Below are 16,957 nucleotides of genomic sequence, written 5' to 3'. Positions count from 1 at the left end.
GAATTGTACCAGAAAAACCTTTTATAGACAAAATAATCAGATGTGCATGTCCGTTTTTGGCTGAGGGACTTAGTCACATGGATGGCCTGGTTCCAGACCTTTGAATCATGAAACATAGCAGATTTTGTTGAGCGTTTCACATATGGTGGGTCTGGTGTTGGAGAAATGGTTGAGTTCTGTAGGCTAGTTTCACCACTAACAATGCTCCTGCTCCTAGAAACTCATATTACAGATTCAGTTTTGACTGAAAATGATATCCAAAGCAAACAGTTTCTGGCTGCAGTTAATGAAATCTACAATCTATAATAGTTGTTCAGTTTCTATCATCTCACAGTATATGTTGCCTTTTCTCCCTAGCAGCTCTAATATTTGGTTAATTTCCATATGTTAGTTATGAACACTACAATCATTTAAGCAAACAGTCTTGTATTTAGGACTGTTTTGCTCCTCTCGGCTGACAAAATGTTGCCTCTCTCTGCAAAGTTAACATTCTTTTATGCTACATCAGCATTCAGATTCAATATGCTCTGAGGACTCATTCATACTCTTAGTCTTTGTTCTTCTGTTTATGGGGATCTTGTTACGTCTCTGTTGTGACTGCGATCCCTTCTCTGTCATTTGCTTTGAACTGACACTAAGCACACGAGGCTCCTGCGAGTGCTCCCCTGTGGCAGCCAGCCACCTGCTCCAGTGTTTAACAGATGTGACGGCACACCGGGCCTGATCTCAGCCGTTGTTAGAAACACACAGTGTCAGGCTCCAGCGGCCGTGCTCGGGCGCTGCTGATCCCTGCTTTGTCTCTGAACGCCGCCTGTGTCAAGCCTCATTACGGGACCGGGAGCCGAGCGGGTTCGAGCTGCACCTCTGAGAGTGGCTTTGTTTTTTTGGTAACTGCTTTGATAACTTGGGTTTCTGACAGTGGGCCACAGGGGCTATGGATCGACTGGAGGTGGGGCTGTATGTACAAATATCTCCATCTAATTTTCCTGTCTGCCCGTCTGATCCAGTGGATGTCATACTGAGACCATCTGGAGTATTGACAACTTGGCTTCTTGAGCTGAGCGTGACATCTTCATAGCCTTCAATCAGAAATATGGCTAATTAGGCACCGGCACTTGGAAAGCCTCAGATAGGAAATGTTCCAGCGGGCTCATTTGTAAACTTCTTTTGCTCAGTAGATCAATCGTTTTTTTGGTTTAAGTTGCTGTTCCTCTGCAGGGAACCCGGGAGAGATAAATACACAGAGAAAGGCAGATACAGAAAGAGACCTAGCAAGCAAAGCAAAGGACTTAGCAGGCAAACAATAGTCTGGATCAGTTCAGCGTGGATCAGAGCCTCAATAGCCAGTTTGTGCTGAGGCTCTAATTAAGCTCTGGGTCTTGGAAGAGCCGCAGCACGGCGCCACAGCCATTACAGAGTGCTTCTGGAGAGATTAAGAGCCCTAGGACTGTCAAACAGAGTTTCCAAGGCCTCTACCTTTAAGTCCCTGACAAAAGCAGCTGAGCTTACATCTCCACATGGTGCTTACCTTTAGCTTTGAAGAAAGGGCCGAGGGGTTCACTGCTGTCAGAGGGGTCAAGTTTAAAAGGGAACACCGAGGCTGCCGCAGCTCAGGCTTTTAATGATGGTGAGGAAAAAAAGGGAAAACGCTTCTCCTGAACGCTTTGCTGGCTGCGTTTAATAGACCGTAACGTTTGATATGAGCGCCGTACACAAAAAATTTGCATAAGAGCAATTCCCTGGAGAAAATAACAGCCTCTTAATTAATTCATTCCAAACAGACTGCGAAAAGTTAACGAGTCAAGTGAGTGTTTCTAATTCTGCCAGGACTGATAAAATAGCTCCAGGTATAAAGAATGAGATGCAGTCTGCTTGAGTTTTATAAAACAGTGCAAAAGCATATTTTCCATGCTTCCAACGTGGGACTTAGAGCTAAGGTGTTTAATGAATTGGAAAGATTTCAAGTGTTCATGGATTATTAAGTCCTCGGAGGGATGACGGGGGAGAGCAGAGTGGGCGCTGTGCCAGGCTCACTGATCAAGAGGATCTGCTTGTATTATCAGTGAAGAGAAATAAGACTCCCCAGAATCTCCCACCCCCCCTAGAGGTACAAGCTGAGGATATGCCCACACAGAATTTTATCCATCACCACCTACAAAGGAAGATCCACTAAAAAAATGCACAACGCGGTCAATGTGTGGATAGAAATGGTTTCTACTGTCTGATTACAGCTGTTATTACAGACAAGTCCAGTTCCAAGACCTTGAAGGCAGGTCAAGCCTCAAGTTTTCAAATATTTCGGCTGACTATGACCACTCCCTTCACAGACACTGAGTCCAAGTTGCTTCAAAACCTACATTTTATTATTCTATGACACAATTTGAGCTTCAAAAAAAAAAAAGGGGGGGGGGGGGAAACCAACCATACCTTTGCAGAGCCAACACCGATTACAAATATATCTCTAATGCACTTTGCAGAGATACACAATCACATATTCAATCCCAATGATTATACACAATCCTTATAATATCCTGCAGCAATATATGGTGAGTGCAGACCTGACCGGATATATTAAAAAAAAAAAGAAGTCTGAGCTGCAACTGCAAAGCCGGACTGATTAACCAGTGCTACTAGTTAAAGGCTGTGGATGCACGTTGTAGTAGGACACACAATGATTAAACATGCAAAGTGTGTCACAGGGCAGGACTAGTTTTGTCTGCTGTGTAATGAGTGCCATGAACAACTTTGGGTTTAAAGACAAACTATCAAGCTCTAAGTTTTATGCCTTAATTGAATCATACTCAACTACACAAATCTCAATCAAAGTCTCACAGCAGTCTCAAATCCTCATATTGGCTTAAGATTCCAGTTCTACAGATTTAGCCCTGATGACTACCAAAACCAGAGACTTCTCAACTCCAGCTGTGCATCTCTCCACCTAAACAACATGGGAACAACCTTTACTTGTCAGCTGTAATGGAAGTTGCTGAATGGCTTTTTTGGAGTGATGCTTTTACTGCCAGACAACTTTTTCAGAAACAGAAAAAGTGGTTCAAAATGTTTCCAAGGGGCTTTCACATCTGAAAAACAACCCGATAAAAGAAAAAAAAAAAAGAGCCTCAGCCAAAAACTGAGATGACAGATTTCTCCATGATTCTTCAAATACTTCAAAGCGCATCAGTATTACTCCCCTTTAAGACGGAACGGAGGAAAAAAAACATTTCTGTTTGTTTATTCACGAAACACCAGACATCATCCGAGTGTCATCTCCACTGTCGGGCCAGGCAGCTGATTGGCTTGTCCGAAGGCAGCGAATCTGACAGACGATTGGTGGAGCTAAACCCTACAGATGGGAGAGCTGCTGTAAAACAAACAGACTGATGTAAGTTCAACGGCCTGCCAATCCAGGATGATTGACAGGTGGCGTGACACTGTGACCACAGAGGAGGCAGAACAAAAGAAGTGACAGACCTCTTCAATACACCGTGTTTCTGCTGTCATTAGTGGTCTGTTGGGGGTGGAGTGGAGGAATGGAGGGCTTTCTGACCCCAATATTAGCACCCATAATCCATTTATTATGCCACTGCATAACACCAATCCTTTCTTTGAGACCAAAACCTTTTAGTCTTTTTTATTTTTTTCCTGAGCAGACTCTGATCAAAGCTGAACTATTTGCAGGCACAATGTCAGACTCCCCCTGTTATCTTCCCCCTGACGAGGAGGGAGCTGTTATTTGGGGGGGAATAATGAGCAAGATCCACAAAGAGCGCCATCATTACATTCATTTAAAGCAGCCACCAGCCACCCGCCACCCTTCGCGGTAAATGGAGATGTAATTTGGTGTGATAGGAGGATAACACTTGGCTGGTGTCCAGTACAGATGAAAAGAAGGACAAGAAAAAAAGAAAAAAAAACCCACATAGATTTGAGCATGTTACAGAAACCAGTCCTCAAAGAGGTATTATACAGTCTGTCGGAGTCAGACACTGTGTGCTGTCAGGACAGGTCAGTGTTTTCACTCATTTGACCGGACTGGCTCTAAAACCCGAGCACACTCAGATGAATAAACCAGCCTTTCTGAGCATGTTGTCTCAATTAAAGTCGACACAGAGCAGAGAGAGGCAACACACCGTAGGCTGTCAGTCACACAGCAAATGATACTTAAGATAATATTCGATGATTTGGCCTGTTAAGTTTCATTTTGCCTGCAGTGTGAAGCCTCTTCCCTTTTCTGTGCTAAACATCTACAAGTGGATGGTTTAAAGAACAAGAGAAAGTGGGTTCACACTGAGTTCATCTGAGGGCAGAAAGACGGAAAAGTGGAAGACGAGGAAACATGTGGTTCATTGCTTTGAGATTCTGGAGCCCATTAACAGCTATTTATAAAAGAGATTTTGTGCACAGATTTTCAAAATAAAACCAAAATGCATTTTGAATATGTGCATTGGAGTTAAACTAACATTCTTTTCATTATGTAGCAATCTGTAGAATTCATCAGAACTAAAATAGTCAGAAAGTGCAAAAGTAGAACAAATTAACATCAGAACCTTCCAAAGTCTAAGGTGATGTAATCAAATTCCTTCTTTTAATTGACCAAAAGTCCAAAGAAACCCCAAAGAAAAGCAGCAAATCCTCACATTTGAGAAGCATTTTCCTGGAAAAACAACTTAAGTGATTAATTGGCAATCAAAGTGTTAATGAATTAATTCTCTGCAGGTCAATTTATTGATTAATCTTGACACTAATCAGGATTGTACCTACAGATTGTTTTTAAAAAAAAGAAAGAAGAAATGTAAAAAGCAGCTCTGGGCTCTCATGTGGAAACATTCCTCCTATGTGTTAATGGTGCATCTATAACAAGCCTGCTCTATTTTCTTTAGTGGAAAAAAAAAGTGCAAAACAAGCACTGGAGTGTTAAATATAAACTTTGAGTGAAAGTCAAACAGGGGTTAAAGCCGGAAAGCTCCCGAGTCAGCATTCAGTTGACAATGAGGAGGTGGGCAGTGATCGGCACACACTAGCAGACGCATTGAGAGAGCTGTCACCTCTTCATCACCCCCTCCTTTAAAGCAAAGCGCGCCACCTCTCGCTGACCCCTGCGAGCCAGAGTTCAGGCTGCTCAGCTGCGGCAGCTCCAGCCGCCAACAACTCCACTTCACTCCAATCTACTCTACTCCCACTCAGCCGGTGACCCCCTTCAACAACTCAGAATGCTTAAAAATGGACTGTGGCTCTTGCCGAAATAGCTTAAAAACAATGAAAAGAACCTGAAAAGAGTCTGGAAAACTCTTTCCTGAGGCTCGAGGAAGCTTGGTCACAGTACCTGGCAGACTTCATAGAGTAGTTTATATTGCTCCTCAGGCTTCTGCAGGGTACAGAGGCTGCATCCCATGGTGGAGCAGATCACACCATCCAGTCTTCCCCCTCCAGCCACTCAGGCAGGAAGAGAGGTGAAGGAGCTATCTTCTTTTTCTTCTTCTTCTTCTCTCTGAACTGACTCCCTCTGTCCGCTCTGTGTCTTTGGCTGACAGGATTGACTTCCCCCCAAGCCCGTGGTTGTATCTCTGTCTCTCCGTCTCTCTACTCTCACACACACATACACACTCGTCCCCCCACCTCCTCCTCCTCCTTCTCGCCTCGCATGCTCCCTCCCTCTCCGTCGCTCTCCAGCACTCTGCTGTGCTTACGGGGGCTGGTGCCACGGCTCGGCAATACACACCCACTTCATGTTTATTAAGCAGCCCGCTCATTGATTATTCATGAGTGGGGTTTACCAGAGAGGGTGATATCATTCGTTTAATTAACAAGCATCATTAGAAACATGGAGAGTGACGGGGAAGCTTTTCATTGCATGACAAGACAAATATGTTTTTCTCTCTAGGGGCTTGTCTGTTAACATGTCCAGACTTTTTCATTTGAGCTCCAGTGGCACAGTCTGGCACTGTGTCCCCATGTTGCCATTCTCCACCAATCCACCAGATGCCCTCAGACTTTTCTGTCTGTCTTCAGTCTGAGTGGGAGAATGACAGATGAGATACTGTAGCTCGTTTTATTAAACTTTCATCTAGATATTTTACTGCCAGGTTGGTAATATATGTGCTTGACAGAACTGAATTGAAATGTGAAATTCTTTTGCCTTCAACCTGGTTAAGACCACATTGTTTCAGGCTGGTTTCACTGTGCCTGATTTAGTGCTTTTCAAGAAATTCACACTATATACAGTAGGTGGTAATGTTTCAGGCATTGGGTGATAGAACATCTATTTTCTGGTCTTTAAAAGTTAGTATGTCACTCACAGATGATCTAAGCTCTGTAGCACAGAATGATTTTGTGTTTGCATTTGGCCTGCTAGCTTTTAAGGCTTTCTTGAGTGTACTTAAGGGTTAGGATTAGGGGTTAGGGTTGGGTTTCCTTCATTACTTCAGTTTGTATTAAAATTGGATTCTTTGTTAAGTTTTCCTCTGCCTGCACTCAAACCAGAATAAAGATTTATTCTTCCAGTTCCTGATGCCTGCAATCTCCTGCTCCACTAAACCTAACATCCAGCCTTGTATGCATGAGTGCTACATGAAGGCATTTATCTACAACAGCGGATTAAGCACCAAATATTGGTGACATGTATCCAAAGCTACTGTATGCCCTGCAGCTATGCTACAGTAGTCCCACTAAAAATTGCTGGGTTGAAAATTGACCCAGTTTGGGTCAATATTACACAGAAGCAACATTAGGTTAACTGTATGCTGTGCCATTTGCTTGTATTGACCCAGTGTGAGTGATTTTTCAAAATCTATATATAACTGGTTATTTACCCAAACTAAATGTGGTTATTTTGAACCAAAAAGCTCAACCTCAACCTCAAAATTGTCACATTTTGATTGTTAGTGGTACAAAACATATGACTGAATATGACTAAAAAGAGCAAACCATACTACAATTTTAGTTTGGCTATATAATCCAGCCCTAATGTAAAATTTAACACTAACACTGGGTAGAAACAAACCCTTGCCTTGGGTAGCACCCATGGGTACAGGGTAAAGTTAACTCATTATTCCATTAGTTCCACATTGACCCAAACTTTTTTTTCTGTGCTCCAGTTAAACCAGCACTTGGTGACCTCTGGTATACTAATCCAGCAAAAAGAGACACTGAGCATTCTTTCCTCGTGTATTTCTCTCCAAACACACAGGCCCAGAGCCAGGGAAAACAAATAAACCAGATAAATATTTATGCTGGCTCTCTCCAGCGCTGCCTGACAAACTTCACCCAGTGGAGCATCTTGTGCGTAGTGACACACTGTTCTCCGGGTCCTTCACGGTGTCCGCTGCCCTGTGTGTGCGGGCGACTGCTGTGACTGCATAAGCTCGACCTGGCATCAGTCCTACTGTTTGCTCATGTTGTCAACCACAAATAAATGTCCAATAGGGACGAGAAATGCAGTTTCTGCTTACAGTTTGTAGGGGTCAGAGATGGAAAACTTTATATTTCTCCAGACAGAAGCTGTGGCAAAGTGGCAACTTCCTTAGTTCACCCCCCCCCCACTATGATCGGATCTCACTCTATCGAGCCAGTTCACTGTGAGATAGAAAGGATTGCTTCAATTTAGTCCACAGTGCTAAGCCGCATACCTGGATAGATTTCATGGCAGAGGAGGGGGTGGGGTGGTCCTGTGGGAGAACCCTGACTGCTGGTGATAGTGGTATTTCCTCCTGCCAGATGTGTCCACTGATCCCTATCTATCAGCACTTCCACAGCTTCGGTATTTCTCCGAGACAGCTGCATTATTAGTAAGGCTCAAAGGATTTCAATCAAATGTCACACAAATTTTATGTTAATTTTTTTTTTTCAAATGCCAACAGAAAAATGAATGTGACGCGTCAATGCAAAAGAAAGGAAAACAAAATACACCATTTGCTGTCAATAAATATTCTAATCATATTTCATGCTATAATACACATTAATACTGTTTTTGGCCCAATATCCACAAAGGGAATCATATACTGTACATCAGCAGGACAGACAGTATGAGCACCATTTCTGGGAGGTCTTGTATACAATATTTGGCTGCAGACATTGCTGCATTATTTTGTCAAATGCAATGCTTCACATTTTGAAAGCATAATTTATCTACTGGCAAAAATTCCTCTTGCCTCGAGGCAACTCTTTTCGGAATTTTCCCAGAATTGTCTTTCTGTTCAGCTTCCCTAATTTCTAATTTACATTAAAACACATGGATGGGAATTCTGCTAATGAGATTTCCACTTTTCCATTTAATCTCCATGTTTGCATTCCATCCAACAGCTATTAACCAACGGCTGCCTCTTTATTGCACAGAATAATGGACAATCCAAAAAAAAAAAAAAGAGAGAACATTTTAAAATAAGTTTCTTGAGGCAGAAGAAGTAGTGGTGACAAAAAGTTGCCTTGGGAGTAGCTTCGGGCAAATTGAAGGTATCTATGTGAACAATCATTCACAATTACTGCTGGGTTTGGTTGGTGTGGATGCTCGGCTCAAACTTTCATCCAATGTAGCATGAAAACCAATTCTATGCTCACATTAGCCGTACTGTTGTGCCTGGGGCTGGGATCAGTGGAGAGTTTGAGCCGGCGCTCTCACCCAGCTAATCTTCCTTTCACACTGAGATTATCCCATTCACAAAGTCAAAGCGGAGACAGTGCTCCGATATGAACAACTGCAGCAAAGGTTATAGAAAGAAAAAAAAAAGAAGAATATTAACGAGTAATCAGCAGCAGTGAAATATCAGTCAGCTGACGGCCTGTTTAACCACAAACAGCAGCTGGAGTGTCTGTACACTGTCCACCGTTGTGTTCCCAGATTTAATTTTGCCAGTGCTGATTCAATTTCCGTACCTTTCTGGTGACAATCCTTTCTCCTCCGTCCCTGTGGTGTGGTTTGACAAACAAACACACACACACACACACACACACACACACTTCAGCTTTTATTCATTACCGGTCTAGATGATGACACTGTGTCAGAGGTTCTCAGCAGGAGCGAGACCAAACGATAATAATGTCACACCGTTTTTATAATAAACATCAATATCTGAGTATTTTTTTTTAATGGAAACAATAGGGGTGGAGGTTACCTCATCCCCTCCCCAATTAGCAATGTAGTGTTCGGGTTCTGTGCGTTTGATCTATGCTTGGCTGGATCATTCATATTCATAGAGGCTGCCTGGTGTTATGTCGGTGTCCCACTGGGCCCAGTTTAAGAGTCATGGCTTTAACTACGGCCGCAGTGGGATCAGGTGGCGATTGCTGCAGCGTACGATGTCTCTTGTGTGGTTTATTCCTCCCTAACACATTGTCTTCCCTCTGTCTCGGCTGCTTTATGCCTCTCATATATCTCCACAAAGTGACTATTTCGTTTAAAGCAAAGGGGTTCCAGTTACCACTAGAGCGGCAAGAGGAGATGTCCCGACCCATTCCTTAGGGTTGGTATAAGGGCTGATCTGGACATATTAGCATGGATCTGTATGGGCTACAGTAAAGCCCAATAAATTCAGATTCTGTCTTCTGTCCACTTCAACCTACTAGTGTTGCAGCACTCCTCACATTTGCGACGATTCAAATTAATCATGTTTTTTTGACTTTGAAAAGCCATGTGTACTAAATTTGTACCGAATCTGCAGATATTTGACATTTAAGGATTGGGATTGGACCAAAACAAATCTTTATGGGAACATCTCTTGCTGGAAGCAATAACTAGTTTCATTATTATTTTTTAATTAACTGATTTGTTTACTGAAAAAACAAATTTCCCAGTGCACAATGTCAACATCTTCATATTGCTTCTAATGTCCGACCAACAGAACAACAAACCACCAAAAAATATTCAATCTACAAAGAGTTTGGCATCATAATCTGATGAATTGTAATTGATCAACTGATTAACCAACTAAGGTTTGGGACTAAGGTAGTATAATATTTTGCCTGAAGCTCAATGGAGATTTACAGTAGGTGACGAAAAAGTAATTGACCCTCATTGTCCTCAGTCATCTTGATGGCATCACTGCATGATCCGTGGAATTAATATGTCCTGACCTCAATCTTTCAGCCTGCCACGTGGCAAAATGCCAAGCCATTTATCTCTACATCTTGGGAAGTGTGATCTCGGTGATCAGAGAGGAGAAAGGATTTTAAAAAAGCTGGTGGACTTAAAGGGGTGTGGAGACAAAGTCTGCAGAAGGTGACGACGTGGCAACATGTGAAGAAACAGGACACCGATGGCTGAGGGTGATAACACAAGGAAAAAGCATGATGTCCAGCTCGTCTCACACAACTCTAATGCACTGTCCAGACGGCAGGATGAGGGGAGAGTGGCGGGAGGAGTGGGTGGAAGATGAGGAACGATAGAGCGATGGGAGGAAAACTAAATTGACCACATATTGTAAATCCATGAGGAGATTGCCATAGTGTGGCTTGTCTGTTGTACAGAGTGTCATTGTTCTGAGCAATAGCAGAGGCTTGGATTCATGGCACTTTACGTCACGTTGCTTGGACGGAAGGAGAAATAAGGACTTTCCACTGTCATCGACTGTTCATAATTTTGTGGGGTGAAACCACAAATACCGACTTACATAAACAGGACGATACTTAAATTTTCCTTTTTCCGACATGACTGGATGGTCACACTCTTTAAAAAAAGTCTGCAGTGGGTAGTGCAAGGCAGTGCAGATACCTAAAACAAAGTGTACTACTTGTTCTCACTTTCTAGTACGCCATCAATTCCAGAGTAACAAATATTAGAAAATCCTTAAAGAAAGGCTCATTTCTCATGTTCTAAAAGGGCCAACAGCAATGATTAGTAAGCCATATGGAATTGTAAGTGTTAATAAGTAATTAATAAATAATTGTTAGAGTATGTTGTTAAGTTATCATAAAATAGATTATGGTCCACATGCAGCTCCTTTTAAAAAGGCAAAAATCTTGATGTACAGTACTCAATTGTAGAAGTGTATGTTACAAACTGGGTGTCAAGTGGACATGTTCTCCATGTGCAGTTGAATTGCTTTTAGGCAAGTGCAGCCTACACTGTCATGGATTTGGGGTCAGTATTGTACATGAGCAGCTGACAAGGCAAAAGCAAAGCCATGTGTCATGCTGGATGAGGATAAAAAGTAGCCTGGCAACACCAAAGGTTATTTCTGTTACTGTACAATATAAGAGAATAGTAAAAAAAAAAAATTAAAAAAAAAATGCTGGTAGCATTTTACAAGAGTCTAAGGTGATCTATTCAAATGTCTTATTTTTCTCCACCAACAATTTAAAACCAAAAGAGAAGAGCACCAGATCCAGAAATGGTCTCCATCTCCATCTAATCAATTAATCGACTGACTGTCCTGATTTATTAACCATTAATAAAACCATGAGTTAAAACTTACAACGTTTGAGATTCAGGGTTCATTCTTGACCTTGGACACAGTAGTTACACATGAAAAATCTCAAAACAAAGTCCAACTTCCTGTTTTTGAAGCACAGTTTGTCTGATGAAATAATACATTGATATACTGAACTGCTAAAATACAGAAGAGACCTTCTATTTCTTCTGGTAAACCACTTTTTTTCCTCAAGCATGAATTTTCCCAGGCAACAGTCAACAGGTTTGCTAGAGGGAAGGCGAGGTAGTCCACCACAGACAGGGATTAGAAGACCTTCACTGAGTTGATTTTGGCCATGGCTTAAGTCCCCCTCCATTTGAATCTGGCTTGAGTCCTCATATCTCTGCTAATCTGTAGAGGATATGAGAGGAGAAGGGAGCTGCAATGCCACCATGCTAATGGAGACGCCAGATGAGCGAATGGGATCGGAACGAGGGAGTGAGAACTAACACGAGGGATGTTAAAAAGAAGGTGTGAAGACGAAAGGCACATGAGACAGGGAGACAGACAAAACCCACAGAGGGGGGCCAGAAACAGAAACTAAATGTGCGGAGGAGTTTAATGAGTCTCCAGTTCCTCTCAACTGTACCGCTGGGGCCTGAGTGCACAAGTACGAGTGTGTATGTGGGTGCGCGTGTGTGTATCCACCGCTGAAACATTGGGCTGTGCATAATTTATCAGACAGCTGTCAGCTTTGTACTCCTATTTACTCTGCGAGCCAGATCCTGTGCCAACAGGGACCCCAGCCAGCAGAAATGACAGCCACCGAAACAGTTTAATTGGAGACTCAAACAACTAATAATGTCATCACAATCATTTTAGTGTAATTACTTAAGTGTGAGGGGAAGTTCAATAAGACTGATAAGCTAAAACACTAAGATATTACCCCTTTCTTACACCATGCATGACACTTGATATTTTTGGGATATAGTTGAAGCTCTTTTGGTTAACAGAAGATGTAAATGTGGAAACCTGCTTCTGCTTGTCAAGTTCCCCGAGGCTGTTTCCCCATTATCAACAGGCTGACAGTAAAATGCACATAATTTTGCTCTTGGCTGTATAAAATCACTTTCTCTTTCTTCTTTTGGGCTTGGAAAAAAACAGCTCCGGGCATTTGTTGAGGTGTGGCCACCGAGGTGCTTTATGCAAACATTTCGGTACAAAAGCAATTATCAGTTCTTGTGTGTGTTCATTAGAGTGGGACCTCTGTCCCACTGCCAACTTGTGGGAAGATTCACCACTTTTCCAAAGAACAATGAAGCAGTTTCTCCAAATAAAAACAAACATCATTCACATTTCACATAGGAGTACGGAGGGCGGCTTTCTGGCTCTCTAAACGAGCTGGTATCAGTGCCAAGTGGATGCAAGCAACGACGGTATGGGTTTAAGTGTAAATTAATTGGCCCTGCTGCAGACAGATAAGCTTTTTCAGTGATTCTCTTGGCTTGGTCCCTGGCTGACTGCCCTGCAAACCCTTCACCACCTCTGAGACCTCTGCAACCAGCTGTGTTAAGCTCCATAATAGGGCTAGTAAAATTACCACCTAACCTTTGCTACTATAAAAACGTCTTCACTACTGTGTAATGGCGAGGTATAATAAAATAGTATTTACAGCTAATTATCCAAATGCCATGACATTCCTCTAGAAGGTAACTCATGGTCGCTTGTCAACACAGTTATTAGATGGGATATTAAAGAGAGTTCATGTTTCAATCCTTCTCCTGTACTGGGAGAATGGCCTGATGATGATGTAACTCCATTCGGAGGCTCCCTGTAGGGCTTTGCCAACTCTGGAGTCCACACGAGAGTTCCTGTCACTTGCTAAGTCACCAGACATTCGTCACTCCTGGCTGCTCCATGTTGGCGGCCTACAGATATACTAGAGGAACATACTATCCATACAGTAGGCAGGGGCTGAGGGTCTATAGAGACATTTAGATAACTTGGACAAAGGGTGTGACAAGTTCAATGTTTTAGGCTGGACTTCAACATCATCTTCGTCTTAGTTCTGTATGATCTTGGGTTATTTTCTTTCATCTTTTTCCTTCACGGTTTTGCCATGTGCTGCTATATCCCCAATCTTCAAAATACTACAATACTCTCTGGTACATCTTTGCTTCATACAGCTGATTCCAGTTATCATTGAATGATATCTTCACCCTATGCTTTGGATTTCATCACTTTGCCCAATTCCCCTGATAGTTCTTAATGGTTTCATTTATTAAGACAACCCTTGTTGAATGAAGATGCTGCTGTAGATTGAGACTATGGTTTTGTGTTCATCTTAGTTGTCCGTGGTGTTATCTTAGCTTTATCAATTGTGATTAAAAGCACTGCTGGCATCTTCTGCAAGAACTGGCAACTTTCTATCATCTCCTGAGCCAGGCTAAAATTTAGATGTTCTCCCTAAATCAAGAAAATAACTGCCAATGGAAACAATAGGAGACCACTTGACAATGGCTGAATGTTGCAGTACATTTAGTTTTCCTGCTGTAGCGTAAAAGGGAGAATACATCAACCTGTTTGAGTGAGAGGTTCTGAAGAGTGAGTTATGGCCAAAGATCTATGTTTAGCCCGAAATCTCATTACATTACAGTGCTCTTCCAAATGAAAAGCTCTGAGTGAAAGCTGAGGTCATTGAGAGGTAAGTGACTGGCATTTTGGTTGACATCACTCAAGTGTCTCAATACTCAGACGGATTGCCTGGTTTAACTGCTAAAAGTCAGCTGTGATAAATGAGCCCACCATTCAGGAGGGAAAAATATTATTGTAACATACATGCCCGTCTTCGGCGCTCGGCAGGAATTTGATGAAATTGCAAGCGATGCTAACTGGATGTCTTGACCAGTCAGTAAATCTCTTTACTATGTGACCCCCGGCCCATTAGACAGGCCGAGGCAGTGACCTCAGAGGCCTTATAGGCAGTGGAGACCGGCCTCCCTGTTGTTTTGTCTGAACCAGTGAGCAATTTCAAAGTGAGATGTCTGCTGCTCTTCAGATGTGTCAGGCTCCAGTAGACGCCAGATGACACTTATTCTAAACATCATGATGACTGCTCGTTGCCACTTTATATGTGACTGAATAACCCTCTTCATCTATCTAGAGGCAAGATATAGGAGCTTTTTGCTATTTCACAGTTGTTCCTGTTCACTTGGCAGTGAAAACGTTTGAGACCATTTCATTTCTGGTCTTCTGAATTTTAGAACATATTTCTCAAGGAAAAGGCACTGAGGTGAATCCAAATATTGGAAACCTCCAGTATTAACGAAATAGCTGGCAACACTGAGGCTTAGACAAACACTGTCTCTTTAACCATTCCAAGATTTTTCAGAGGTGTGAAATGACACACTGAATATCATCATTAACCAAGAAATCCCACAGGATACCTGAGACAATCTGGTTTGATGATGAAGGCTGACCTTTTGGATTAGACGAACTACAACATTCATTTTCTCCGTGGTACTGGGGTACTTTCAAAGTTAAACTGTCTTTGAGAAACACATTTAGCACTGATGGTGAATTTGACTAGCTCTCCATCCGTCTTCCTATCCATTTAGCCACAGGGGTGCAGATACAAAGATTACATGTTACAAAATTGCAGCACTCTGATTGAAAGAAATCAGGGTGTAAAGCTCAAAATAGATACCAGTTTAAAAATGAAGGCAAATATTTGTTGGATTACATGAAATATTTTTAAAGAAAGTAGGGTTTTTCAGATGAGATGTGAGATGTAAATCTAACAAAAAACAAACTTGTAACCAGTTAATTTAACTGATACAAAAGCAGTGAGACTACTGAATTTCAATGTTGCAGGATTTTACATGACTGATTATGCAAACAGTCACGAGTAACTTTTAATTAATTTGATTTTGCCAATAAACTCCTCTCAAATGCTTCCCATGACACATCTGCTCATGACAATACAAACCAGGTTTGCCCTGAGTAAATTTCATTACCAACTCCCAGGAAATTCAAGTGTGTACAATGCCCTCATTCTCCACTGATCCAATGATTACCTGAAAGAGCGAGGCTTTTAACGAAGAAAAAGCTAATACCATCAGCCTGAGTGCAAAATTAATTTGTGACATATGTCAATAAATGCACTGAAATGATCGTGCAAAGTGGTTGTTGGGAGTGTGAGGAGGAGCGTTTAGTGTGCTAATGTTATTGAGCAAGTGTTCTAATGCTATGCAACGTTGTGGATTAAAACAAAGATATGAATGGCAACTGTAAAAAGCTGTTCATGTGGTTATCTTCTTGTTTATTTCCCAAATACACAAGGCTATTCGAGCCTTTACCAAACAACTGAGGCGATCATAATGAAGGCTTTTTAGCATGTACGTCTTACAACATGAACGACATATGCTACAATTATGGTGGCACACTTGGCTGCCAGGACAACCAGAAAATACTGATGTCAATAAAAGGGCAGCGGCTGAAAAGCATTTCATTTCTGATTCAACCAGTGGGCTCAGTGTGTTTCACATCAAATTGGGAATTGGAAAATGGCCCCAAAGTGCAGGTTTCTCTTTTGATGCTCTGAGCATCATTAACCCAAATATAATTTCTCGAGCCCTGTTTCCACCAACACATCTTCAGAAGGAGTGTTTGATTGAAAATAACAATAACTGCACACTTCACCCCTCCCTGCTAGACCCTATTCCCTTCCAAATGGAGCTGGAGAAAAATGGAGGCATGCTTTTAAGGAAGCCAAGCCTATAATTTCCATCTAGTTCCAACTTCATTTGCACTGAAGTACCCTGCAAATGCTGCCTTTACAGAGCACAATGCTGTGGCGGTGCTAAGAGGAGCTGGTCCATTAAGACACAGAGAGCCACCCCCACCCACCCCCCACCCCACCCCCCCGTTCAAGAAGAGCACAGGAGCTACAGGAGAGGAAAAACAAAAGAGGAACAGACAGGGAATGGTGGATGGATGGTGGGAGGGAGGAGAGAGGAGGGATGGGGGTCAGAAGGGAAAAACAGAGAAGGCTGCAGTTTAATGAGGAGACAGTGATTTTAGGAGCGAGCAGGGGGGTGTGGGGAGGTGTGGGTTGATCTCTGACCTCTCGGATCCCTCGGTGCATGTGACAGGCCCGAGTTCAGACGGAGGATTAAGGTAATCAAGGGTAGTAATGAGAACAGAGCACACATTCATGAGCCTGGACACTCCCTGAAAGCAACAATTATGCACCTTACCAACCTCTCTCCTGGGTGAGCATGTACGCACCTAGACATCATCTTTGCCTGTGGTGGTTTACTTCAGCATGACAGAAGGGGGCCACTGTAGACAGATATAGATGTGTGAAATAATACCTCAGGACATCCCCCATCCCCCCCATTAACGGGATACCTTGTCTTTGTTCCATTTTATGAGGACACGTGTCTTTTAGCTGGTATAGGCAGCAACTGTCAAACTTGACATACGTGAGTTATTGGAGTGTGGATATTTGAGATATAAAAATCATGCAGTTGCCAAGAGTTAAACTTGTAGGAAAGAGGAAAGAGAAAATAAATAAGCTGATAATCGAGGAATCGTTTAAGAGATTTATTAAG

The 16,957-nt window shown here is 42.4% G+C and overlaps 1 protein-coding gene across 2 annotated transcripts in view; it reads right to left on the bottom strand.

Annotated features, from left to right (window-relative positions):
• pdzrn3b (PDZ domain containing RING finger 3b) overlaps positions 1–16,957 on the bottom strand; it is a 99,527-nt gene that overhangs the window by 14,482 nt on the left and 68,088 nt on the right. The window contains exon 1 of one of the 2 annotated variants that reach the window (XM_053315879.1): positions 5,324–5,431. The exons of the other annotated variant lie outside the window; for it this stretch is intronic. Coding sequence (XP_053171854.1) covers positions 5,324–5,392 — 69 coding nt within the window. The 5' untranslated portion in view covers positions 5,393–5,431. Of the gene's footprint in view, positions 1–5,323; positions 5,432–16,957 lie in introns of those variants that run through there. 2 annotated transcript variants of the gene reach the window in all.

This window comes from Scomber japonicus, chromosome 3 (genome assembly GCF_027409825.1).
Source record: "Scomber japonicus isolate fScoJap1 chromosome 3, fScoJap1.pri, whole genome shotgun sequence".
Taxonomy (NCBI): Eukaryota; Metazoa; Chordata; class Actinopteri; order Scombriformes; family Scombridae; genus Scomber; species Scomber japonicus.
This window is presented reverse-complemented; position numbering and strand designations above follow the sequence as displayed.